The sequence below is a fragment of the Odocoileus virginianus genome, chromosome 30, assembly GCF_023699985.2.
Source record: "Odocoileus virginianus isolate 20LAN1187 ecotype Illinois chromosome 30, Ovbor_1.2, whole genome shotgun sequence".
Lineage (NCBI taxonomy): Eukaryota > Metazoa > Chordata > Mammalia > Artiodactyla > Cervidae > Odocoileus > Odocoileus virginianus.
In genome coordinates this window covers 10559880-10582986 of record NC_069703.1, presented here as the reverse complement: position 1 = coordinate 10582986, position 23107 = coordinate 10559880, and the positions used below count along the sequence as shown (strand labels likewise).

The 23107-nt window shown below is 46.7% G+C and overlaps 1 protein-coding gene across 4 annotated transcripts in view; it reads right to left on the bottom strand.

Annotated features, from left to right (window-relative positions):
• The window catches only part of NRP2 (neuropilin 2), a 120648-nt gene that overhangs the window by 11508 nt on the left and 86033 nt on the right, over positions 1–23107 (bottom strand). Inside the window, exons 14-16 of one of the 4 annotated variants that reach the window (XM_020884328.2) lie at positions 21897–21993; positions 20732–20767; positions 7881–11367 (exon numbers count right to left, since the gene is read on the bottom strand). In XM_020884328.2, the coding sequence (XP_020739987.2) occupies positions 11087–11367; positions 20732–20767; positions 21897–21993 (414 nt within the window). In that variant the 3' untranslated portion in view covers positions 7881–11086. Of the gene's footprint in view, positions 1–7880; positions 11368–20731; positions 20768–21896; positions 21994–23107 lie in introns of those variants that run through there. The other 3 variants (XM_020884329.2, XM_020884326.2, XM_020884327.2) reach the window with 3 other exon arrangements.

The following is a 23107-nucleotide window of genomic DNA, read 5'->3' as shown; positions in this document are numbered from 1 at the left end:
GAAAAATGCAGTAAGTCACTGAAGAGCTCAGCAGCAGACCTGAGAATCAGCCACATTTTCGACACCTTGTTTGGGGCTGTGATTTATTTGGGATTAGCTCTTGGCCACTGAGAGTCCTTGTTGAGTTTGATTCCACGTTCCTGAACCCCTCAGGTCAGTTAAATCACTGGACCATCCAAATGGGAGTAGCCTTCAGAAAATTCTTTCAGCCACTTTGTTTTGATCCCAGCAGGAGAAGCAACACTGTGATCTAAATAAATGAGAAATCATGAAGGACTAACAGATATTTCTTGGCTCTTCAATGTGTTTAGTTTGATTTAATATTTAGTATTGGCTGAAGGTTCCTACTCCCTACCACACTTAATTTCCCTAATTCAGTTTGTTCATCCCCAGTTGCCATAAGGAGCCAAAAGTTCAGATGTAGATCAAAATTTTGCCAAAACTCCTCCATTAGAGTCAGGCTACTTAAAAGCCCTTCATCCCATGCTGGGTTTGGCTTGAGTTTAGAAACACCACCAGAAGATCCTTTATCATGGGTTTTTATCTCTTGAACTATAGCCAAATGTATGCAGAGTCATGGAAAAAAATTTTTTTTGCAGTTTTCAAATGATTTCAAGCTGGAAAAGAAAAGGGGGCTTGATCTGTGATATTTAAGAAGACTTTGAACATGATTTTCAATTATTTTTAGTTGAATTATCAGAAGGAAACCCTAAAAAGGATTGAAAATATAGACTACAAATGAGAAGGTTGTGAAATGACCTAATAATACTTTCAAGTGTGGAGGCGGATGAGCAGCTGAGGCCAGAATGGCTCCACTGAGCCCCAACAATCCGCATGAAAATAAGAAAAAGGAGGCAGCCAGTAAAATGTTTAATTATAGACAGAGGCTTCATGATTGTGTAGGCTGGAAAAACCCAGTAAAGCTGATGGAGGAAAATTCTGGAATCTCTCCTTCGCTCTTCTTGTTGCTGTTCAGTTGTGTCCGACTCTTAGACGTGCAGTGTGCCAGGCTTCCCTGACCTTCACTGTCTCTCTGAGCTTGCTCAGACTCATGTCCATTGAGTCGATGATGCCATCCAACCATCTCATCCTCTGTCACCCCTTTTTCCTCCTACCTTCAATCTTTCCCAGCATCAGGGTCTTTTCCAATGAGCAGGCTTTTCACAGCATGTGGCCAAAGTATTGGAGCTTCAGCTTCAGCATCAGTCCTTTCAGTGAATATTCAGGGTTGATTTCCTTTAGGACTGACTGGTTTGATCTCCCTGTTGTCCAATAGACTCTCAAGTCTTCTTTAGCACCACAGTTCAAAAGCATCAATTCTTCAGCACTCAGCCTTCTTTATAGTCCAACTCTCACATCCTTACATGACTATTGGAAAAACCATAGGTTTGACTAGATGGACCTTTGTTGGCAAAGTGATGTCTCTGCTTTTTAATATGCTCTGTGGGTTTGTCATAGCTTTTCTTAAAATCATCAAATGTCTTTTAATTTTGTGGCTGCAGTCACCATCTGCAGTTATTTTGGGGCCCAAGAAAAGAAAATTTGTCACTGTTTCCACTTTTTCCCCATCTATTTACCATGATGGGACCAGATGCCATGATCTTTGTTTTTTTGAATGTTAGGTTTTAAGCCAGCTATTTCACTCTCCTCTTTCACCCTCATCAAGAGGCTCTTTAGCTAGTCTTCGCTTTCTTTGCTCTAGATCTTTGAAGAATCAGAGATGTTCTTCATTACTGTAAGTGGAAGCCCCAACTTTAAGTTTGGTCTCCTGTATAAATGCAACTGGGCTTCCCAGGTGGCACTAGTGGCCAGGAACCTGCCTGTCAATGCAGGAGACATAAGAGAGGTGGGTCCAATCCTGGGGTCAGGAAGATACCTTGGAGGAGAGCATGGCAACGCACTCCTGTATTCTTGCTTGGAGAATGCCATGGACAGAGGAGCCTGGTGGGATACAGTCCCTAGGGTTGCACAAAATCAGATGACTGAAGCGACTTTGCACACATGCATGCCCATGAGAGATCTGACATGCTCTTCTTGGTGGAGGGAGGTGAAGAAAGTATAAGAATGCCCGAGGATAAGGAAAGGGGCCACCAAGAGGAGGGGAAGATGGACTTCCCTGGTGGTCCAGTGGTTAAGAATCCATCTGCCAATGCAGGGGACATGAGTTCAGTCCCTGATCCAGGAAGATTCTACCAGATGGGAAGCAACTAGCCCCGTGCACCCCAACTACCGAAGCCTCAGTACCTGGAGCCTGTGCTCCGCAACAAGAGAAGCCACTGCAATGAGTAGCCCACACACTGCAATGAAAAGTAGCCCTCACTTGCCGCAACTAGAGAAAAGCCCTCACAGCAAAGACGACTCAGTGCAGCAAAAACCAAAACAAGAACATTACAGAGAAGAGACAGGAGAGGTGCGGAAGGGAAACAGCCGGGGCTAAAGGTGAACCACACCCAATTCAGTGGCATAAAGATCAGTGGGGACAGGGCCTCCTTGAGGGGAGAGGATGGGACAGTGGCCCTGTTGGGTGTTTAGAGCCAGGAGGCCAAGACAGTGGTGAGGGCCCAAGGCTTCCCACAGACAGTATTACTGAGCTCGGGCTCCTGGTCTTCAGTTGGCTGAGGCGGATGAAGCACCATGGGGCTCCTTGGACCCCCCCACATCGGCCCCTGTCTAGGTCCTAGCGACTATCTTTCCACCTGAGTACCAGCTTCCCAGGTGGCGCTAGTGGTAAAGAACCTGCCTGCCAATGCAGGGGACATAAGAGATGGGAGTTCGATTCCGAGGTGGGGAAGATTCCTGCAGAAGGGAATAGCTACCCACTACAGTATTCTTGCTTGGAAAATCCCATGGACAGAGGAGCCTGGTGGGGTCACAAAGAGTCAGACACGACGGAAGCGACGTAGCACACGGCACACACACCACTGTCACAAGTGCCCTAGAAAGCAAGGAGGAAGATGACACATCCCCCAAGGTTCTTATGTCCCTTCTCCCAGCCCCTTGGGGGCAGTAGGGAGACGCAAAGAGAGGAGAAGTTTCTTAACAGACTGTGCGGAAACGAGCCTCGGTAACCAGCAGGGCTGACTGAGAACAGGGCTTTGGTCAAGGCCACCTGAGGTTCAAAGCTTTCTCTGCGTTCCCGTCATTACTGGAGTTGGTTGCTCTCTAGCGAGTTCCAGAGGACTCCAGTTCGGCGTCCAGTTAATGAGTCCTGCCGTCTGAGAAAGAAATTGCCGCTGTTGAAAGCCAGACCTGGAGCCCTACCACTCCTGTTCCGGATGACAGCCCTTGCCTTTGGGTACATCAGTTAGTGACATCACAGAGGTTCAGTTTTGCACAATTACACACAGAAGACAAAACAAGCTTGTGTGTGTGTGTGTGTGTGTGTGTGTGTGTGGTGACATAGCTCTAGCTCATTCACATCTCATTCTTGTGCTGCTCCCCCGCACTGAGCCATCAAGAGTTATAACTACCCCCCCCCAACAAAAAAATTATACTCTAGCCTCATGCCCAAGAGGCAGCAGTCCTGGATTTTTGGCAGGTTGGAGAAAGCGCAAAGATCTCCTGGACGGCCGTCACACTATCCATTACGCTCAGAGTCACACTACTATGACCGCTTGGTCTAAGCGCACAGTAGAAATCAGGGTAACAACTCTTAAAAGAAATGGTGTTTTGGACTAATGGGTCTCTTGGCTTCTCTTCTACTTGCCATTCCTTTCTGGAGCCACTTGGGGCTAGAAGCTTCACCTGCACATTGAAACCTCCCACTGGAAAACCACTTCATCTGCTACCTTTCCTCAGGTCACACTAGCCCTGAAGCTCCTCAGAAAGGAGCTGGGTGCATCCTTTCAGCTGGGTAAGCCGGCTCCCCTCAGGGCTGTGGTCATGGTTGGGGGCCTCAGGTACAAGCTCCCGAGGACCGGTGAGTTTCCACTGGCATGTGGGCTGGCTTGTGGCTGTTGGAATATTTTTGTCTGTAGCACAATACCGTGCACTGACCTTAAAGAATGTTTTTTACATGAATTTTTTAGTAGAAAACATAAATAAATAACAGCAAGGCACAGCACAGTCACTCTTTGAAGAAACCAAGTGGAACTCATTAATCATGGAGAACAGGGCTCTGCCTGCTGAATTCAGGGATAGAATTAACTCCTGGGACACACTGGCCACAGTTCCAGTGAGCTGCGACTTATAGCCAGGCCCACATTCTCCACAAATCGGCATTGAAAAAATCCCTGCAATTAAGATTTCCTTTAGCTACAAGTATCCTAAAGTTTTCCCCTGCAAGCACTCCCCCTAGTTTAGAGAGCCAGAGCCAGAGATGATGTGGCTTCTGCGCATGATAGAGGATATAAGGCAGGCTGTCCACTAGCTTGTTAGCCTTTCAGATGGAGGCAGGTTCACTCTAAAAAGGATACTCCAGGCTTCCAAAGCATCTATTAAAGTGTAAGCAGGCACACCGCTTGACCCACATATTCTATTCCAGAGAAACGTGAACAAAGAGGCAACTGTAAGGATGTTCATTACAGTATTGTTTATCATAGTAAGAAAAACTAGACACAACCTGAATTCCCACCAGCAGGGAAGCAGTTAATAAACTATGGTACAGCCACATGATACAAAATGCTAGAGGATATTTAAAAAGAATTGTGTAAGCCTGTCAGGCATGCAACAAAGTAGCCCCAAGACTTTCTCAAAGGAAAAGAAGCACATTATCCAGCCAAGTGACCCAATGCTGATACTATTTACACAAAACCAAAGCAAACTGCATAATTAGACATGAACATATACATTTGTAAAGGTATAAAACAAGCCCTGAAATTATATACCTTGAACAATTTCTCATGGTTCCCTCTGGGAGGGGAGTGCGACTGGTTAACAATGAAATGAACTTCTTTAAAAAAAAAAAAAATTTGCAGTTTTTGAGGCTATAGCCACGAATAACTCGCAAGTTGAAAAGAAATGAAAGGAAGCCTAGTCAGATACCATCCTAAAGTTTCCCCCAATGACCTTCTTCAGTATCAATAACCACTCTGGCCATGAGCCTCCAAGAATAGGTGTTTTCTCTACTCAGTGGCCAGTCCTGCCACCAGCATGTCTGTTGCTGACTCTTCAAATGGCCTTTCCTATGTCTTGGCTTGATGCCCATGGGACTTTAGTTTTATTGGGAGCTTGGAGGTCAGTGACAGCAAAGCCCAGGAACAACTATTTTATTGGAGAGTAGAAGGATTCTGGGTCTCTTGCCCACTGGCCTTAGGTCAAGAATGGTTTCTGCTGTTTGCCCTGAAGCACCAAGATCGTGTACTGTGCCAGGCAGAAACCATACTAAGAGGGGGTCTTCTCTTTGGCAAGTGCCCAAATCTTGTATCCATTCTAGGCTTAAGTTTGGGGCCAAAAGGAGCTCCCTCCTCCACACAGTGCAAACGTAGCCCGGCTGTGGCCTGTGGCCCAATGCCTTCTGATGTCCAGGTGTCTGATGATATCTAACCTGAAGACCCACTCCATGCACTTGATCTGTCAGGCCTCATCAAATCCTACACGACTCCTAGCTTTTAGTTTATTTATATAAGGCGATCTTTCCCCGGCCAATCATAAGGCCATCAGCTGGTGCTTCCCCTCCCTCCTTCTCCCATGGTTGGCTTTGTTTTGTGTTTTCTTTGGGCCGTCACTGAAGTGGATGAAAGGCAAATCACAGCTGCAAGAGCCCAGTGATGCACACACCCCGGGAACACACAGCCGCACCTACAGGTCTGCAGTTTGGCTCAGATGTGGAGACCACAAAGTGCACAAATTAAAACTTGAAAATGAAGCTCTTTTCATCAGAGATGATAGAAAGGCCAACAACATTTGTGCCAAACAACTGCACAGTCTGTGAAGAGAGGTGACAAAAACAAACCGAGGACCACAGTCGACCGGCTGGGCTGAGGGTTATCTGGGCTAGGAGGGCAGGGTCTTGCTTCAACCCCAGGAATGCACATTTAAACCATCATAAAGGGCCAGGTAGGAGCCAAGACAGACCCTACTAGGCCTTGACATCTGGTGTTTATGATCCATGGAAATACAATTTATGTACCATTTATGCTTGGGTTAGGTCTGAAATACCATACTGATAACAGTGCAGTGTTGGACGCCTAAGATCAGAATCGTTAACAGTCTCTGCTCTTTTGGGGAGGAGAGAGAATGTGTATAGAATAAGCCTTCGGATCAGAACCAAGGCAGGAAAAGCAATGATGAAATTCTCAAAGGTGGCTGCAAAAACAGTAATGCTAATAGAGCATACACGATGGTTAATTTAATTCACTGGCAAACCTGGTCCCAGGCTAGCTTATGAAAATGTTGACTGAGCCTGGCTCTTTGTTGGAAATAAATGCTTCTGAGATGCTTTCATCTTCATCCTTTGCTAATAGGAACAAATGGCTTTAAGGATAACCAACTGTTATGTGGACAAAATGGGTCATGATGCTCGTCGTCAGAGGAAAAAACAAGGCTCTGCTCATGGACATTCAACTCTATTCTCCTGCAGAGTACAGACAGTGACGTCTCTAGTGAGCCAGCTGTAGCGACTGCAGGTCTGAAAACCCAGAAGCCTGTTTTCTTTGGCACCACTTGGGCAGGTTGATAGCTGTAAAAAAGCAATTCTTCCTGGCTCTGGGTTTAGAAAAGGAGAAAAGCAGGATCCTGGCAGAAATAGGCTCTTTTGGACTTGCTCCTTTCCTTGGAGGCCATTAGGAATGTTCTCAGACTCTGAGGAAGGGTTTGGGGTTGATACTTTTAATACACCCCACAAATTTGGGGGGGGGGGTGGAAAAATTCCTCCATCATCACTTTTGACCTCCATCTAGAAACACTGAATTGCTGTGAGGCTGTCTTTCCTAGATCTTTTTTTTTTTTCTTTTGCCCCTAATAACTCTCTGATAAAATATATAACTATGTCACTAAATATGGCCTTCCACAATGGCTCAGTGGGTAAAGAATCTGCCTGCAATGCAGGAGACACAGGTTCGATCCCTGGGTCAGGAAGATCCCCTGGAGATGGGAATGGCAACCCACTCCAGCATTCTTGCCTGGAAAATCCCATAGACAGAGAAGCTCAGTGGGCTACAGTCCACGGGATGGGGTGGCAAAGAGTGACACGATTGAGCACATAAACTCATAGTCATAATTCATGTTACTAAATACTCATCAAATACTTATCAAAAGATCTGGCTTTTCAGTAAGTTTCCCCAAGTTCCTCTCCTCAAAGTTTTTTTATAGAATATTCCTTTTATAAAATGTTCCACCATGATATTTCTAGGTTCACAGTAATCATATAATTATCTTCATTACTTGCTCCAAAGTCTGGAATATCTTTGAGCTTTGAACATACTGTAAGTTCCCGTTTGGTCTGGGAAAGTGCTCATAAATTGGAGATCGACGTCCCCGTGGAAGTAATAATTTGGTAGGCAAGGGGTAAGATGTTGCCACTTCTTCTCCAAAGGAAACTATCTGTCTTTGCAGAGCTGAGAACATGATTCAGCTTCGCTGGTCCCAGCCCCAGGGGCCTTTTGAAAGTAGAGTCCCATCTCCAGGGATTTGCCATCAAGAGAAATTTTGTGGAATCACATGGAGTAATTTAGCACTTAGCAACTTTTGCAAAATCCCACACCAATCATAAAAGTTGGTTCAGCTGCACAAATTGGATAAAACTCCTAACAAGCAGTAGTAATAAAAATAAAAGAAGGAGAAGTTGGCATTCAGCCTCAAGGAGAAAACCCACCTACTTCCCACAGAAATGCCCTCTAGCTCAGAAGGTGATGTATAAACTTTGCAAACATCAGTTTGTTCAAAGCCTACATCTGAACTTTGTTCTCATAAGCCAAGGTGGGGGGAAAAAAAAACAGATGTTTGTATAAAAATATCATCATTTTATTACATTCCACACAATACATTTTCAAATAGTTTTCAACGTCCACAAGGTATTTTGACACACAGGCAACTGAGCAATGCAAGCGATGTCACAGTTATAGGGCATGGGGATAAGAATAGCAAGTAAAAATCTTTAAGTTTTCTTGTTTTGCTGTTGTTCTTTGGTAATTTTCCATTATTTAGGTATTTGCTTGCCTGCTAGCTTCATTTTTAAAGACACAGTCTTCTTAAAGATGGGGTATCAACCTCAGAAATATTACTGGATTTCCTATCCTATTCTGGCTTTAATCCCAAAAATGTGGGACAAGGGAAAAGATCATTTACTTTCAGCATTCTGTTTTGTCAATGGCAATGCTATGATCCTGTTTTTCTTTCTTCTGCCTTCACAGGCAATTAAGGGATAGCAATTGCTAGCATAATACCAAGAAAGGGATTTTTTTCACCCCAGAGATAAGGGTTTCCCTCCTGGAACTGTTAACGTGAAAGCTCTACTAAGGCAAAAACTTTACCAGCCCGAGCTAGACCTTCCTTCCATTCATTTATTTTTCAATAGTTGCTATCACCTCTTTGTCTTCTGAGAAGCAACTCTAAACATGCATGCATGCATTCACCTGTCCAGTCTATTTTTTTTTTAGAAGAGAGGGACCCTTCCATTCCTCCACGAAATACAGAATTTTGCTTTTTAAAGCTGCAAGGCATGACATTATAGAAGAGCTGCCCTTTTAGCATAGTACCTGGATAATACTATGAAAGTTGCTGGGGCCGAGAGAGTGGAGAGAGAGAGAGAGAGAGGAAGAGAGAGAGAGAGAGAGAGAGAGAGATGTGACATCCCCAGCTGAAGTGCATTATGGGATTCACAGAGATTTGAGCAGTCTCATATTCTCAACGACAGCATGTACATAAAGATGACGCCACCATGGGGCATCAGATAAAGATACAGCAAATGCACAAAGTTGTCATCTTCTTTTAAAGAAGGGAAATCCTCACGGGTGTATGTAACTCAGACAGTTGCTACACTGGCCGGAATTCCCAGGTGTAATTCCCTACACCATGCTTCCATGGGGTGCCTATAGGGATGTCAATCATTTCAAGGGAATGCCTGGCCCCAGACACATCACTGGATACGGACACCTGAGATAAAAAGCCCTCAGTGATGGGCATGAAAGTCATCATAAGGTATCCATGGTATTCTGCCACCCCTCCTCTCTCTCCCCCTCTTTCTTTCTCCATCTTCAGCTGGGGTAAGACACTTCTTGAAATCTCAAGGTAGCTCACGCTCTAGCCTTTCATCTTCTTTTCTTGGCAGGGCTGCTGTGGTTGAGACAGACCAGCTCTTTGAAATAGAGTAAGAGTGGGAGAGCACCATTCTTTCAGGAGGATGAAACAAACCAGATGCGAAAGTTGAGTGTGCGTTTGTTGGAGGGACCTATGTGAATATTCCAAAAGAATGCTAAGTCTCTCTCCCACAAGCAGCCAAAAAATCATTAGTATTTTGTTCTCAGAAGGTACCTGGAGGCTTTCAGCCCAGGCAACCATCTTTGGAGAGAATCTTACACTTCCCCAGTGGATTCCTAGCAGGAAGGTGAGAAATAAACACCCCCAGCCTAAGCCCCAGTACACTGAGACTCTTATTAAAATATGCATTTTCTATCAATGAAATTGGCTTCATTATTGAATCTATCCTTCGTACAATATCGTTAGGCAATTTATCTCTAACATCCCTCTCCCTGGGTTGCTCAGAAAGGACAAATGGACAGCAACGGATTTATCTTCCTTATACCTTCTCCTGACAATGCAGTCACATCTGGAAACGCCAGGCCAGCCTATGAGGGTGTATTTACCAGATGCTATGAATGCTTTAAGGGGTAGCACATTAGTACACTTAAACAAATGGTAACTTTTTATTTTCTCATAGTATTCAAATCAGTCAGGGGAACAGCCTTATATTTTAGTGGCTATAGATTCAGGCACACATTAACACCATGAAAGGAAAGCAAATGACCCCCTTCCCCCCATATTTTACAAATGCTATTAATCATGATCCATATGATACCAAAGAAGACTTTTTTAACCTTGTTACTCCACCCCATCCCCCGGTGGGCCGAATGAACCCCCTGGGGTGAGGGTTTTTTTTTTTTTTTTTAAAGACAGCATTTCAATCCTTCCTTCTCCACTTCCTCCTGCTCTCAACAGGCTACTGCTTTTCCTGCATCAGTCTCAGATTGGTTATTCTCTATGACTTATTCCAAGATTGGACTTAACCGATAAAAGCTAAACATTCATTATGAGCTTCTCTCTTATAAGGCAACATGAGACAAATTTGCTTCAGGGCTGGAAGGAAGAGATGGTTCCACAGGCACCCAATGGCTGTTACTGTGTAACGTCAGAGACACCCCAGACTGGACTCGCTGGGAGTCACGTCTGGGTCTGAGTGCAGTGGGAGAACCTTCCTCTTGGGTCAGGGGGGTGGGGCCTGGGGACAGGGATGGGAGGGGCCACATTCCGTCTCCGTGGCCGCTAGTTTTAGGTACCTGGAGATGACAATGGTAAGCCAACAGAAATCCAGCCGGAGCTAGATAAGGCAACAAAAAGCTTCAATCTCTTCTCCAAGTAAACAGAACTAGTACAGTTATATTATTTTCTGGAACAGGTACCCCCGGAGAAGTAACACATGAGTTACAGGGGCCCTCTCTGAACACACGCACACACTCCCCTCCCCCCATGAGCCAGCCTCTCACACCCACGCACACACAGAGCTATTCACAGGCGCAGATGTATACTATGCACACACACACAGATCCGGGTTTCCCCCACGTCTCCTGGCGGACTGCCCACCGGAGAGGAGGGGTGGGCTAAGGCAAGGGGAAGAAACAGGGAACCAGTCTCTGGAAGGAAACCAGCTGAGCCGTGAGTTGTGAGGTGCTTAGGGGCGTGTGTCTTCTCGTATTCCAAGATGCAGCATTGTAGAGTTGGGGTTGGGCGGTTTGGAATCAACAAAAGGAAAACAAACAAAAGAACCCGAGGAGAACGGTCGGGATGGATACGAGTGCACAGGGTCTGGGCCCAGAGACAGAGATGTCTGAGCGTTCACACAGAGACTAGGCGAGGAGGAAAAAGTGCAAAATCGAGGCAACGTGTCTGCAGTCTTTCTTGTTTGATTTGGGTGCGGTCCTTGCTTCGGCCCTCAGCAGTGCGAGCTGCGGTCTTGCTCTAGCTTAATGGTTAGGGTGGGTTCCACCGCCAGAGGGGCCCCGTTGGTGTAGTGGGAGGTTTTGTAGGTGATGGAGTGATCGGTCTTCTTGGCCGCATAGCGGAACCGGTGGTGGTGCAGCACCAGGGCCAGCGCGACGGAGAGCAGCACCAGCGCGGCGCCCCCGGCGGCCAGAACGTAATACCAGTAGGCTGGGATGGGCGGCACGGGCACCGTGGCCACCGTGGGCTCGGTCCCCGGTGGGAGGGTGCCCCCTGGTGGAGAGACACAGAAGAGGGTTGCTAGGCTGAGAGCATGCAGACTAATCCAAAACTAATTCAAAAAAAAGAAAAGAAACACACACATGCTTCGGAGCGGATAGGGAAGGGGACAGGGGAATAAGATGGTCCTGAGTATTTAGGGTGGGCCAGGCACTTTTCAGTGATCGATGTTATTTCCTGCTTACAACCCTATCAGGTAGGTACTCTCAGACCCATTTTACAGATGAGGAAATAATGAATGGTTATACAGCAAGTAGGTGGTAAGTGTTGTATTTAACCAAGAGCTGTATGATTCCAAAACTCTTTTCTTCTCTCTGTGAAACTGCAATACTCTATAATATGTAGAAGCATTATGATTCTCACACACACACACGCATACACCCAGGAATACATGCAAGTGATGTTAAAATGACTTCTGGGATTCCATAGGACTGATTCTCTGAATGGGTGGAAATAACAACATTTGGTCTGGCTGGCCAGCATTCTCAAACAATGTATTAATTAGGCTGGCTAGACTTGAAGGGGAATTCCACTTTGGTTTGCCAAGGCTTCCATGCCCACTGAAATCAGCCTGGTCTTGTCTAAACAGGTCAGTTACCACTGTCAAGCAATGACTAACACATCTTCATTTTTTAATTGAATGGAGGATTTACAAAGCTGATTGGAAGGATGTTGCAACCAAAAAATGTGGGTGCAAAACGATAGTAGGTATGTGAGAGTGACAGTGAGTAAGTGAGAGCAAAGGGAAGGAGAACATTCTAATCACGGGAAAGACAGAGGAGGGAGAGAAGCTAGCAGAGGATTCACAAGGCAACCACATTCACTGGCCAGCCTCTGGTTGCCATGGAAATGATGCCGTAGATTTAAGCCCAGGGTAACTCTGGGGAAAGACTGGCTGGAGTCCCATTTAACGCAAAACAGGGCTACAACTTGATTCTCCCAACGATTTACATCAGATGAGAATCCGGCCCAAATGGGACTAGGAGCTTTTGAGCTTGCCAAAACCAGACATGATCTTTACTTCTGAAAAATGATGTATATCTAACCTATGAAAAATTCCTCCCTAGCTGCTTACATCAAGTAGAGGTGGCCAGAAAGATGTGTCCTCTCTATCCGTGGAATACCCCCGGTGGGAGCCACGGTGGCGGGGGAGGAGATGCTGCTGCCTTCTCCTTGGACTGCTGGTCCTACCCTTGGGTGCATCTCTGCTGAAGATGCAGACAAGGCTCATTGATATTTTCATGCCTCCCTCACAACACGTGGACTCCTCAAGCAGAAGCACTCGCTCTCATCCTGGTTTCTACCTCAGGGTATGTATGCACTAAGAAGGCTATCCATAAATGCTCGTGATTAAAAGACCGAACTGAGGTGAAGACTCCTATTTGTGAGTCAGTGTTTGCCGATTCCTGCAACCCGAACCCTGGAGCACCTCTTTTTGATTTGGGGGATAGCTGAGGGGTGAATCACACCTTCTGATGCCTTCTCAGAAGTGTCAGAAAAATGAGAGCATTTTTCTTGGAAAATCTTTCAGAGCCTGTCCACTCTTCCAGCTCTTAATCACTGACTCCTTTAGCTTTAGGGAATCCCCTTGTGCTAGGTAGGGTACAGGGTTCGTCGGGGCCTCTGAGCCCATCGGAAGTGCCACAGGGTTGGGAAGAGCTAGGTCGAGGATGTGTCACCCAGCATACACCCTGGCAGCTGCAGCCGCCGCCCCTGGGGCGGAAAGGATCCAGAATCCCAGGGTCACCGCCACGCCCCTTTCTACCCTGCCTTCTTCCTTACCTCCTCCTCTACCGGTGTTTACTCCCAGACCACGTCCACCTTTTAATAACTCCGTTGCTGTAGCTAAGCTCCTCCCTCCAGCCCCCTCCCCTCCCTTCCTCCCTCTTTTTGTGACCATACTGCAACAAAGAGAAAGCAAGACCCTGAAAACGGCGCCTCGAAATGGCCAGGGACGTGGTGTCAACTCATTATTCAGGTCACCAAGAGTATCTGCTGCCTGGCAACCGTCCTGCTTGGATTTTCACGTGGGCTCGGGAGAACGCACGAGAAACAACGAAGTGTGCAGAGATGGACTCCAGGTTCCTCCGGGCCACCTGCCTCTCCCCAAAGGGTGTCTTCGGGTCTGCCTCTGATTTCCATTTGGCTCCACAGTGAGACCCACCCTCTAATGAGGCCGCTGCTCAGCCACGAGAGGGAAGGAAGGCGGTAAGTCCGCAGGAATTCACTCCCCCTCTGAAGCGCCTGACCAGACCACAAAGCAGGAGCGCTCATTTTTGTCAAGCATGAAACAGTCACAACTGCTCTCGTCTCACCATCACCACAGTCTCAGTTCAAAAAGCTGCTTTTCTTCAGCCACAGCGCTGGGTCTCAACACTAAATACACTGCCTCATCTCCCACCCCCAGGGCTCAACACGCTGGGGCTGAGGCCTTCCTCCCGTGACTCCTAAAGTGTTGCTTTTGATATCCGCAAAGCTGGGGCACAGAGGGGAGGATCTAGGGAACAGTAGAGAACCCGCCTGCCAAAGACAGACATAAGAGACTCAGGTTCGATGCCTGGGTCAGGAAGATCCCCTGGAGGAGGGCACGGCAGCCCACTCCAGTATTCTTGCCTGGAGAACCCCATGGACAGGGAAGCCTGGTAAACTACCAGTCCATGGAGTTGCATAGAGTCAGACATGACTGTACGTACTGAGTGCTGGAGAAGAAGTCACATTATGTGGGTTACAGATTCAGAATCAGAGCTAGATCCCTGACCTCAAGTTCTGCTCTGTTCTGGGAGACAAACTCCACTTTCTCATAAAACCTTCCTCCCATTTCCTGCTAATATTTCCCTCCCCAGAAATGATCACCATGCAGAAACTTTTAGTGACAGAAGCCATTTGGTGGACGACATCATATTGGCTCCTTAAGCATTTTCCCTGGACATTTGTTTGGAGAAATGAGAAAATATACTATGTGAATTTGTGTTTTTAATGTTAAGGCAGTCAGAAAAGAGAGGATACAGCTAACAGTCCTCCTCTCATCCCCCTCAGGCAATTTTTGATGACCTGCAGTTGGGGGCCAGAGTTTCTTAGGACCTTCTCCAGCTAAAGAGACTCACTCCCACAGGCCGCTGTTTTAGAATCTGCGGCAGTCTTCAAGGGCTGTATGCTAATGAGGCTGTGGTCTGCCAGCCAGAGAAAAGGAAGGTCAATAGGGGTTAAGTCCTCTTCCAGAGCACCTTCCTAGATAAGGGCAGCAATCCCAGGAATGTTGGATGGATGGATGGATAGATGGGGTAGGGGGGTGGAGGGTGGCTAGAGGAATGAGTGGACAGCTGAATGGAGGAATGCATGTTGGACCAACATTCAGACTTGCCTGAAAAAACCTTGATGACCTAATGGTACTTCACAGAATAGTTATTCTTGGAAAGTGTTAGATTGTTAGCTCATACCATGCCTCTATGTTAAAATGCAAAAAGGTGCCCCCTTCGGGCAGATGATGGTAAGTGGCTGCATTTTAGCCCCCCTTGCCCTCTCAGCCATATGAGATGCCCAGGCCATTGCTTCACAACTCAGGAGCTGGAGACATGTCCCCCAAGATGGGAGAAAAACACAGTGACTTCAACTTTGTCCAACACTGGTGATGTGCTCACCTGAAGAGTCCCTTTGACTGTTCAGACTTCCCCCATGTACTCACAGACTTTGACTTCCCCCCAACTGAAAGATGCTTTCAATGCCTGTTCTATTTTTCATGAATTTCCACCTTCTAATTCTGTATATGGTTTTCCCATTGTGTAAGATAATGAGAAACAGAAATTTAAATAGTCAATAACTCCAAGTGTATTTGCAAGGTTGAGTAGGCTTCCACCTGTAAAAGTTCTGAGCCCCTGGAAAAAGGGGTGGTGTGAAGGTGGAGAATTTAAATTCTGAGAAACAATAGATTCTAAGAAGCCCTGCACAGGAGGATAATACACTTGATCTTAGCCAAAAGGCCAAGAAGCAATATGGGAGTATAACAAAAAAAAAATTACACAGTAGGTAGGTTCTTTCCACTCCTGTTGTGCAAACAGGGTTACTGAGTTAATAAGCAATTGGGAAATGTGAGCATAACTACCACTCTAATGAGTGGAGACTTCCTGGATGCCAGGAATTGGATGACTAATCATCTTTATTCTTCATGACTCTCAGATGGGAAAGTGGAGAACCTGAAAGGATAAGTGACTTTCTCCTGGTTTTGCCTGGAGATGGATGTGGGCAGAACAGAGTGGAACCTGAGAGATGGCCCAGAGCTTTTGGAGGAAGCACACGCAAGATGGCCCAGAGCTTCTGGAGGAAGCACACGCAGCTGGGAAGTGGTGGGGTCAGGACTGGAAGCACGTGGACCAAATCCTCCGCCCGTGCTGGAACCCAGGGGTCAGAAGACGAAATCTGGCTCTCAGCCTATTTCTGTACATTTTGGAACACAGCCACCCTCATCACATATGGCTTATGGCCGCCTTTGTGCTCCAGGCGCAGGGAGTCCCAGCCACACAGTGTCATAGAGCCCAACATGTTCACTATCTGCCCACTGACGGAAGAAGTGTGCAGACTCTGCCCTAACCACACGGGTGGAACAGGAAGCAGACCTCTCTCTTTCTGCTTCTTTCTTCTGTCTGAACCTGTCTGCGGACTGTCTCAGTCAAATTCTCACTGAATCACCAAAAAGCGAAAACATCTCCTGCAGCTAAGTTTATGAAATGTCCTCCGGACCTGGAGGAGTCATCCAGGTTTCCAAGAGAAATGTTTCAAAAGATACCTAATATAAATCATCTCTCTTGGAGGGGGAAGAAAAAAGGTTCATTGCAAATCAGAACTGTTTCAGGCCTGGCCTGTCTGCAGTCTTGCATGTGTAGGTTGAAAACGAAGTGCTGGAGAAGGGGCATTTCAGTTAAAACATTTATTTAATTTGTGAGATTAAACAAACAAAAGAGAAAGCTGGCTTCTCTAGAGAAGTTTATAGAAGAGGGTCGAAGAACGTGGTCACGCCTACCGATCTGTTTGGAAGAAGAATGCAGAAGCATAAAATCTCCCTGAGAAATGACTCTCCATTTGCCTTGCACTCAGTATGTGTGTGTGTGTGTGTGTGTCGGGGGCGGGGGTGGTCATTGGGAGATTTCCACTCAATTAGTAGGAATGCTGCTGCCTGCCCCCCCCCCCACACCTGTCTAAGACACACCTAAACCCAGATCCGTGGCTGCCTGAAGTCTGAACACTTGTCCTCTCTTTGGTGACACTTAGATTACTTCTTTTAAATTAAGGCTTGTCCCTTCTGTTCCTGGACAGAGGAAAAGTCAGTGAAAAAAATTTTCTTCTCCCCTTAGCGAAACTGATGTTGGTGGTGGTTTCGATGAATGGTAAACTTGCAGGGCGATGTGTCAGGCCTCTGTGGATCGAACCTCACAAAGGATGCCTTGGTGTCCCCTCGGGCAGCAGCAGCAGGCGGGCAGTGAGCGGTTCACACGCATCTCTTCTCCAGGCTCCCCGGCTCAGCAACACCTAGCTCTGATCCGGCAGCTGGGGACCTCAGGGGGAGGGGGCCACGGGGAAGGACTCACAGCCCACAGCTGCCTATATGGAGCCCTGGCAGGGGCTGGGAATACTCTGCCTTTCATTAGAAGATCACGGCGAAAATGCCATTTAACCCTCACTGCGTCCTCCAAGTGCTTCTAGTCAAGAGAGCTGTGGGAGAAACGGATGCCAGAGAGAGAGGGAATTTGAGGCTCATCCCAGGTCTTGTGCCCTGGCATAGGGGGGCATTACACTGGGGAGCAAAGTCTCAGGGAGGCAGCTGATTGGCAGATCAAGCGGGGATGAGGGTGGGGATGGAAAGATGGGGAAGAGACATGGCAGAGATGGGCCAGGTGGTATGAACTAAACAGACCTGAAAACCTGAGACACAGGGTCAAACCCTAGGCAGCTGTCACTGCCCCAAAATGGGCCCCTCTATGCCCAGGAGACAGCCTGTGCTGTCCTCTTTCTACTCTTACCTGGATGAAAACTGCAGAGGACTGCACGAAGTGAGGCCCAAGAGATAGGGCCAGCAGCCCTCAGAGCTGGTCTGAGACCCGAAACCCACGCTCACAGCTGTGAGCAGGAGCTACTGATGTCCCTGCTAGCATCCATCAGTGGTTGACACAGCACTTTTGAATCCTTCACTCTTACTCCCACCCGTGCCTGGGACTCCCATGGGTCTCTGCTCCCGCTTTGTTCAAAGCCCACAGCCTCTAACATGAACAAGAGCTCCTGCTTCCACTGCAACCTGCTAAAAATAACTACCTGGTAAACAACTGCAGAACTCAGATTACGGGTTTTATGTATTTTCACTGGCTTATTATTCTTTTTACTCGTATTGAAAATAGAAAGCATTGATTAAGAAAAAATAATCTATCACCTTAATTACACCACTTTTCAGTTCTCCACCTCCCCCCAACTCTTTTACACACAGTTTTTCATTTGTTAAAGCTCAAATTCTAGAAGAAGATACATGATGGCACTATGTCTATAGCCACTGCTTAGAAAAAAAGAAGAAAAAAAAAAAAAAAAGCACACCCAGGCCACATTGTTTAGAACAACAGCAAAAAAGTCTTTTTAAACATCACATGACAACACAGCTTATTCATTCCATCTCCTTGTCCCCTCTCTACATGGCACTCTTTTTCACTGTGGCTTGTTTCTCTTCACTACTGACTCATATCCTGATACAAAATCAAAGCATATACACCAAGCAGAAAACACAAGGTGATTCGAATAAAAAGAAAATGTTCCATGGCAAGAGATGAGTAAGAGGCAGAAAATGAAAGACACTTCAAAATATAAAAGATCAAGACTATCTAATAAGCCTCAGTCCAGAAGCCACTTTTGTTGCATTGCCTTAAAGGTTTACCTAGGACACACTGGTCTCTCATGAAGAATGAGATTGCTTCTGTCTCATGGTAAATTTATAATGGAAAAGAAAAACAATTTACATTAAAGAAAACCAAAAACAAAACCACCATACTAACAATATATGCCTGTTGTTAATAGGGTTTCACCATCCGCTTTCCATATCCTGCTTGCCCAAACCTGATTTCTCTGTTTCTCTATTTGAGTGAACAGCCTGGTTTAATTCCCAAGGCATTCACCCTCCCACCAAGAGAAGGCTGCCACCACCCTGACCCGGAGAGGTCACTGGTAAGGCAGAGCGAATGTCCTCTTTCCTCTCCCAAATGGAAGGCTTCGCTCAAGTCAAAACCCAGAGATGTCTACTGAAGTCAGAGGGGCTTCAGCCCAATAGAAGCCTCCCTGACCCTGGGTTCATCTGGCTACCAAGTCCGAGTTCCATGTAAAACTTGCCAACGCGATCGACACTGTCCATTCTCAATTTCCATCCTGCTCTTGACTCCCGAGCCAAGTCTCTGGAGTTTGGTTTCCTCCTTCCAAAGATGCTTGCTATTTCCCAAGACCACAGCCGTGGGCCAATCCATGCCACTCAAGCGCTGCCTGCGCTGGAGCCCCAAACCAGCCCGTCGGAAGCACACTGGAAATTCTTACCTTGGGGTCCCTACGCCCTGCGTTTATTTTGGCTAAGTGAGGACTGCAGCTCTGAGGCCATTTTATTTACACATATATTTTACAACAGAACATGACTGGCCTGTGTAGCCTCATGGTAAATACAGCCTCCGCGACAGCACACGTGCCCTGGTTTGTTTATTCACTTACAGAAGCAAGGCACTTGGCCACTGAACTTGTCAGTCATGGACCCAGACATCCATGTTCACACAGCAGAGTGTCTGCCGTGGGGGCTGAAGGCCCTAACCAGCCTTTCCTGCGAGCTTTGAGTCTCGGCAATCAAAGTCACGTGAAACAACGTAAGCAATTTTACTTCCCCAGGATCTACGTTACCTTGGGTCCCGAAAGTTAGAACTTGAATTCAACTGTAATCCAAGCCGTTCAGTTTTGATCTCAGCTTTTCCTTCCGATACTTTTAGATTCGCGTTAACAGAAAATCTCACACCCATGGAGCGCCAACACATGCACAGGAATACTCTTAATACTTGAAAAATGTGCAATGGGGAGTGGGGATGGGGCTCAGGGAGGCCAGGAAGGGCGAGGAAGAAAGAAAAGACATCCTAGATAGGTTTCCCACCCCCCATCCTGCGGCCCTCTCCCTCATCTGCTGTCTTAGCGCTGTGGGTGATGAGTGGCAAATTGGGCGAGATGATTTGAAGTCAGAGAGCACATCTAGGTGGCAAACCAGGAATTCATCTCCGTCCAGCCAGGAGCTGGACAGATTAATGAGAGTGAAGATAACGAGTCTAGACTTCAGATATAAAAACGACTTCCCTTATCTCTGAAATGCTGTCACCTGTGGGGTTAAGGCCAGCCAATGTAAACAGGGCATCGAAACCCTCGGGATTGTTTGCATAAAGTAGGTTCTGTTATTAGGTGTGGGTGAGTGTCTCTGAGTGTGCTTATACACGCGGGCCAACTCATGGGAAGCATTTACAGAGTGGTTTCCAAATCCTCAGCACTGGAACCTGGGTGGAAACGTTAGCAGTGTCAACCAAGAGGATTCCAGACAGGGTGAGATGTGAAATACACTGCATTTTAGCACCCCCAAGTTTGGAGGTTAGTTTTCCCTCCTGGGATAAGGCAGGCATCCCACATTCCTCTCTCTTTGCTCTGTTCTCTATTTACTTTATTAGGGATAAAATGTCCCTTTCTGTTTTTCAGTCCTGTGTTTCAAGTGCTCTAATTCCAGTCACCAAATGAGCCTTCTTCTTCCCTTAACCAGACACCGCCTCCAGGTTTCTGCAACCTTCTCTGCTGAGGACTGTCATTCCTCATGTCTTTCCCCTAACTTCCTTCCCTCACACAACTGTGTACCTCGCGGAGGGTTAATTGAGACTGCTGCCTTGGTGCCCTCTGACTGGAAAGAAACCATCTTTGGTCGAAAATAAATCATTGCCACCTCATTTCACTTTTAATTTACTACTGACGTTTTTTCTTTTTTTTTGGTTCAGTCTCCCCACAGCCTCTCTTTTCTCACCACTCATGCATTTTCAGCCTCATTGCTCTCTATTGGACAATGCAAAGCTGAAAGGTTTATCTGTAACCTATTTGTCTCTATTATAGGTTTCTAAACTTTAATTAATCCAGAGACAGTGAAGCTCTCAATCGCCCTTTCCCCATATCTACAGGTGTTGCTGGCGCCATCTAGCGGTGAGAAGGTGTGGCATCTATTTTTCTCTCGGGAGCTTTGTCAAATCTGGAGGCTTATCGCCTCTGCCAAATTCACATCACATGGGAGGAAGGAAAAGGCATGCAGAAATTTAAAAATAACTTTTTTTTTTACCTTGAAAATCCTCACCTGCAAAAGCTGAGATGGGTTCTGAAAAAACAAAAAAAACCAAAAAAATTTGAGTTAGATGAGAGAAATATATAAGGTGAACACAGAGTATGATGAAGATGAGTTTCATCAAGCTTTTTCATACTATCCCACAAAGTCTCCCATGCCCACCACAGGCTCTGGGTCTAACACATCGTTGTCATGGGGGCCAGGTGGGAAAGATTCTCAAAGTTGCTTTGGAACAAAAAGTCCTTTATAGAGTAATGGGTCCCTGAAGCATTGTAATCAGTCACTTACCACTGATTACTTTCTCAGAGCCTGGATTAGTTTTAGATGCCCGGGGCCCCGAGAGTTGCCTGAAGGGACTAGGGTGGTCCCAGGTGCTTCTGACATCATCAGGCACACACACACCCGGGACCCAAGTGCCAAGAAAAGCACTTGGTGAGTTATTAACAGTCACTCTGCGGACTGAAAGTAGGTCTCCTTCCTTCTTAGGATTTCCTCTTGCTTTTGGGAATGCCCATGGCTCTGATGGGAGGTGGTCCACGGGGTGAACTAGGTGGCCTGGGTGCTCAGCACTTCTGTCCAAGGAGACAGGGTCCTTCTTGTGCTGGTCACCGGGCATGCAATGTTTAATCTTACAACTCTGGCATGTTGGGCATTAGAGATATTAGCTTCAAAGCAAAATCTGAACTCTTATTTCACATGCCATAGCTCGCCCTGCAATTCATTCATGTAAAAGAACTGCCTGTAATTGTGTTATCACTCCAATATAACACATGTACTATTTCTGCTCACCAGTGAAGGCTTCCATTAAATCCATCAAACCTTTCCAGCATGTAATTCTGACTGGCAGTTGCTCTCGTCCTCTAGCATTTTCTTTGCTAAAAGCTGGAGTCTGATGATGGGGTCTTGGCACCCTGAATCTTCACATACTAAGCGCATGTCTGTTTCTGAATGGGAGCAGGGATATAGGACTCCACCCGTTCTGACACCTCTCCCGTCCTGACTGCAGCCTAAGCTCTCACTGAACTCACACCTCACCTCCTGCATGGACTGGTGCTGCCCCACCCACCGGGGGAACAGCTGTGTTTGAAAACAAGGTGCTGCCTCCCCTTGTGGATCCCGGCCCTCGACACGAGGAGACACGAAGAGACAGATATTCACGTACCCATGCAGTTCTCCAGCGGGACATCGGTGCTTATCCGAATGTCATCAATGGCAATTTCCCCCGCACGTCCTTTTCCTATAACTCCCTCAAACACAATCTAGAAGCAGGAAGAAAAAGCGCCAGGGTTAACTGAGCTTCTTGGTGCAAACAGTGCAAAGATTTCCAGTCTTCTGTTAACTGTAGCTTAAAATCTGTGTGTGTGTGTGTGCGCGCGCACGTGCACGCATGCACACGCGCCTTACTGCACCTGGTACACATCTGTTGACCACATGGCTCTGGTACTTGAAATCTCAATTTAAAATGAGTTGGTTGAAATCAAATGCATATTTAAGGGGATTAAAAAATACATGTATATAACTAAGTGGTGGGTATTGTTGTCCAGTAACTAGAATGTATTGACTAAAAGGACTACAATCAGAGCACATTTAAAGGAGAGTTGAAATTTCCCTAGCCATGTTTGATTTTTTTCTTTTTCCTCGCAAATCTTTCAAATGCTCAACCCAGGTATTTGGAAACTCAAGAGGACATGAGCAGGTAGGGGTAATGTGAGAAATGTAATGTACAGGTTTGAATTACCTTGGGGGTAACAGTGTCTTACGGCTCCATTATTACAACGAAGGTAAGTGATTTTTCTTCACCACTAGTTTGCTGAGCACCTACTATGTGCCAGGCACCCTGACAGTTACAAAAGCTAAGAAGACAAGACCCTCTGTCTGGAGAATCTCACCGTCTAGTGGGTGAGATAAAAACACCAACAGGGAGTAGCTCCACAACACACGGAGGTTTTTAAGCAGGAAGGCAGGTGGGGGTGGGACTCGGGCTATTTTGCAAGCGTGAGAACGACTGCAGGCTGCACGCAGGAGCCTCGCGGCTCAGTGGCCTCCAGTCAGCCCTCGATCTCGCCCTCCCCAGGTTCTCTCTGCAAACGAGCACATGTCCTCTGGCAAGCTGAGCGAGCAGTTGGCTGCCTCACCAGCCATCTGTTGCTGCCTCTCGTCTGGGGAGGAGCAGGTTAATGCTTTGGCTGGTTCTCAGTCACCTCTTGCACAGCGCCTCCTCTACCCAAGTTTCAGCCACAGCTGCGCATCCCCATCTGTGCCTCAGTCTCTTGCTCTGTGGGGGCAGAGATAAGAGAACTCAACTCCTGGAGCTGCAGGGTGAGAACCCACTCATTTAGGAGCCTCTCTGGTCTGCTGACCGCTAAGCACCAA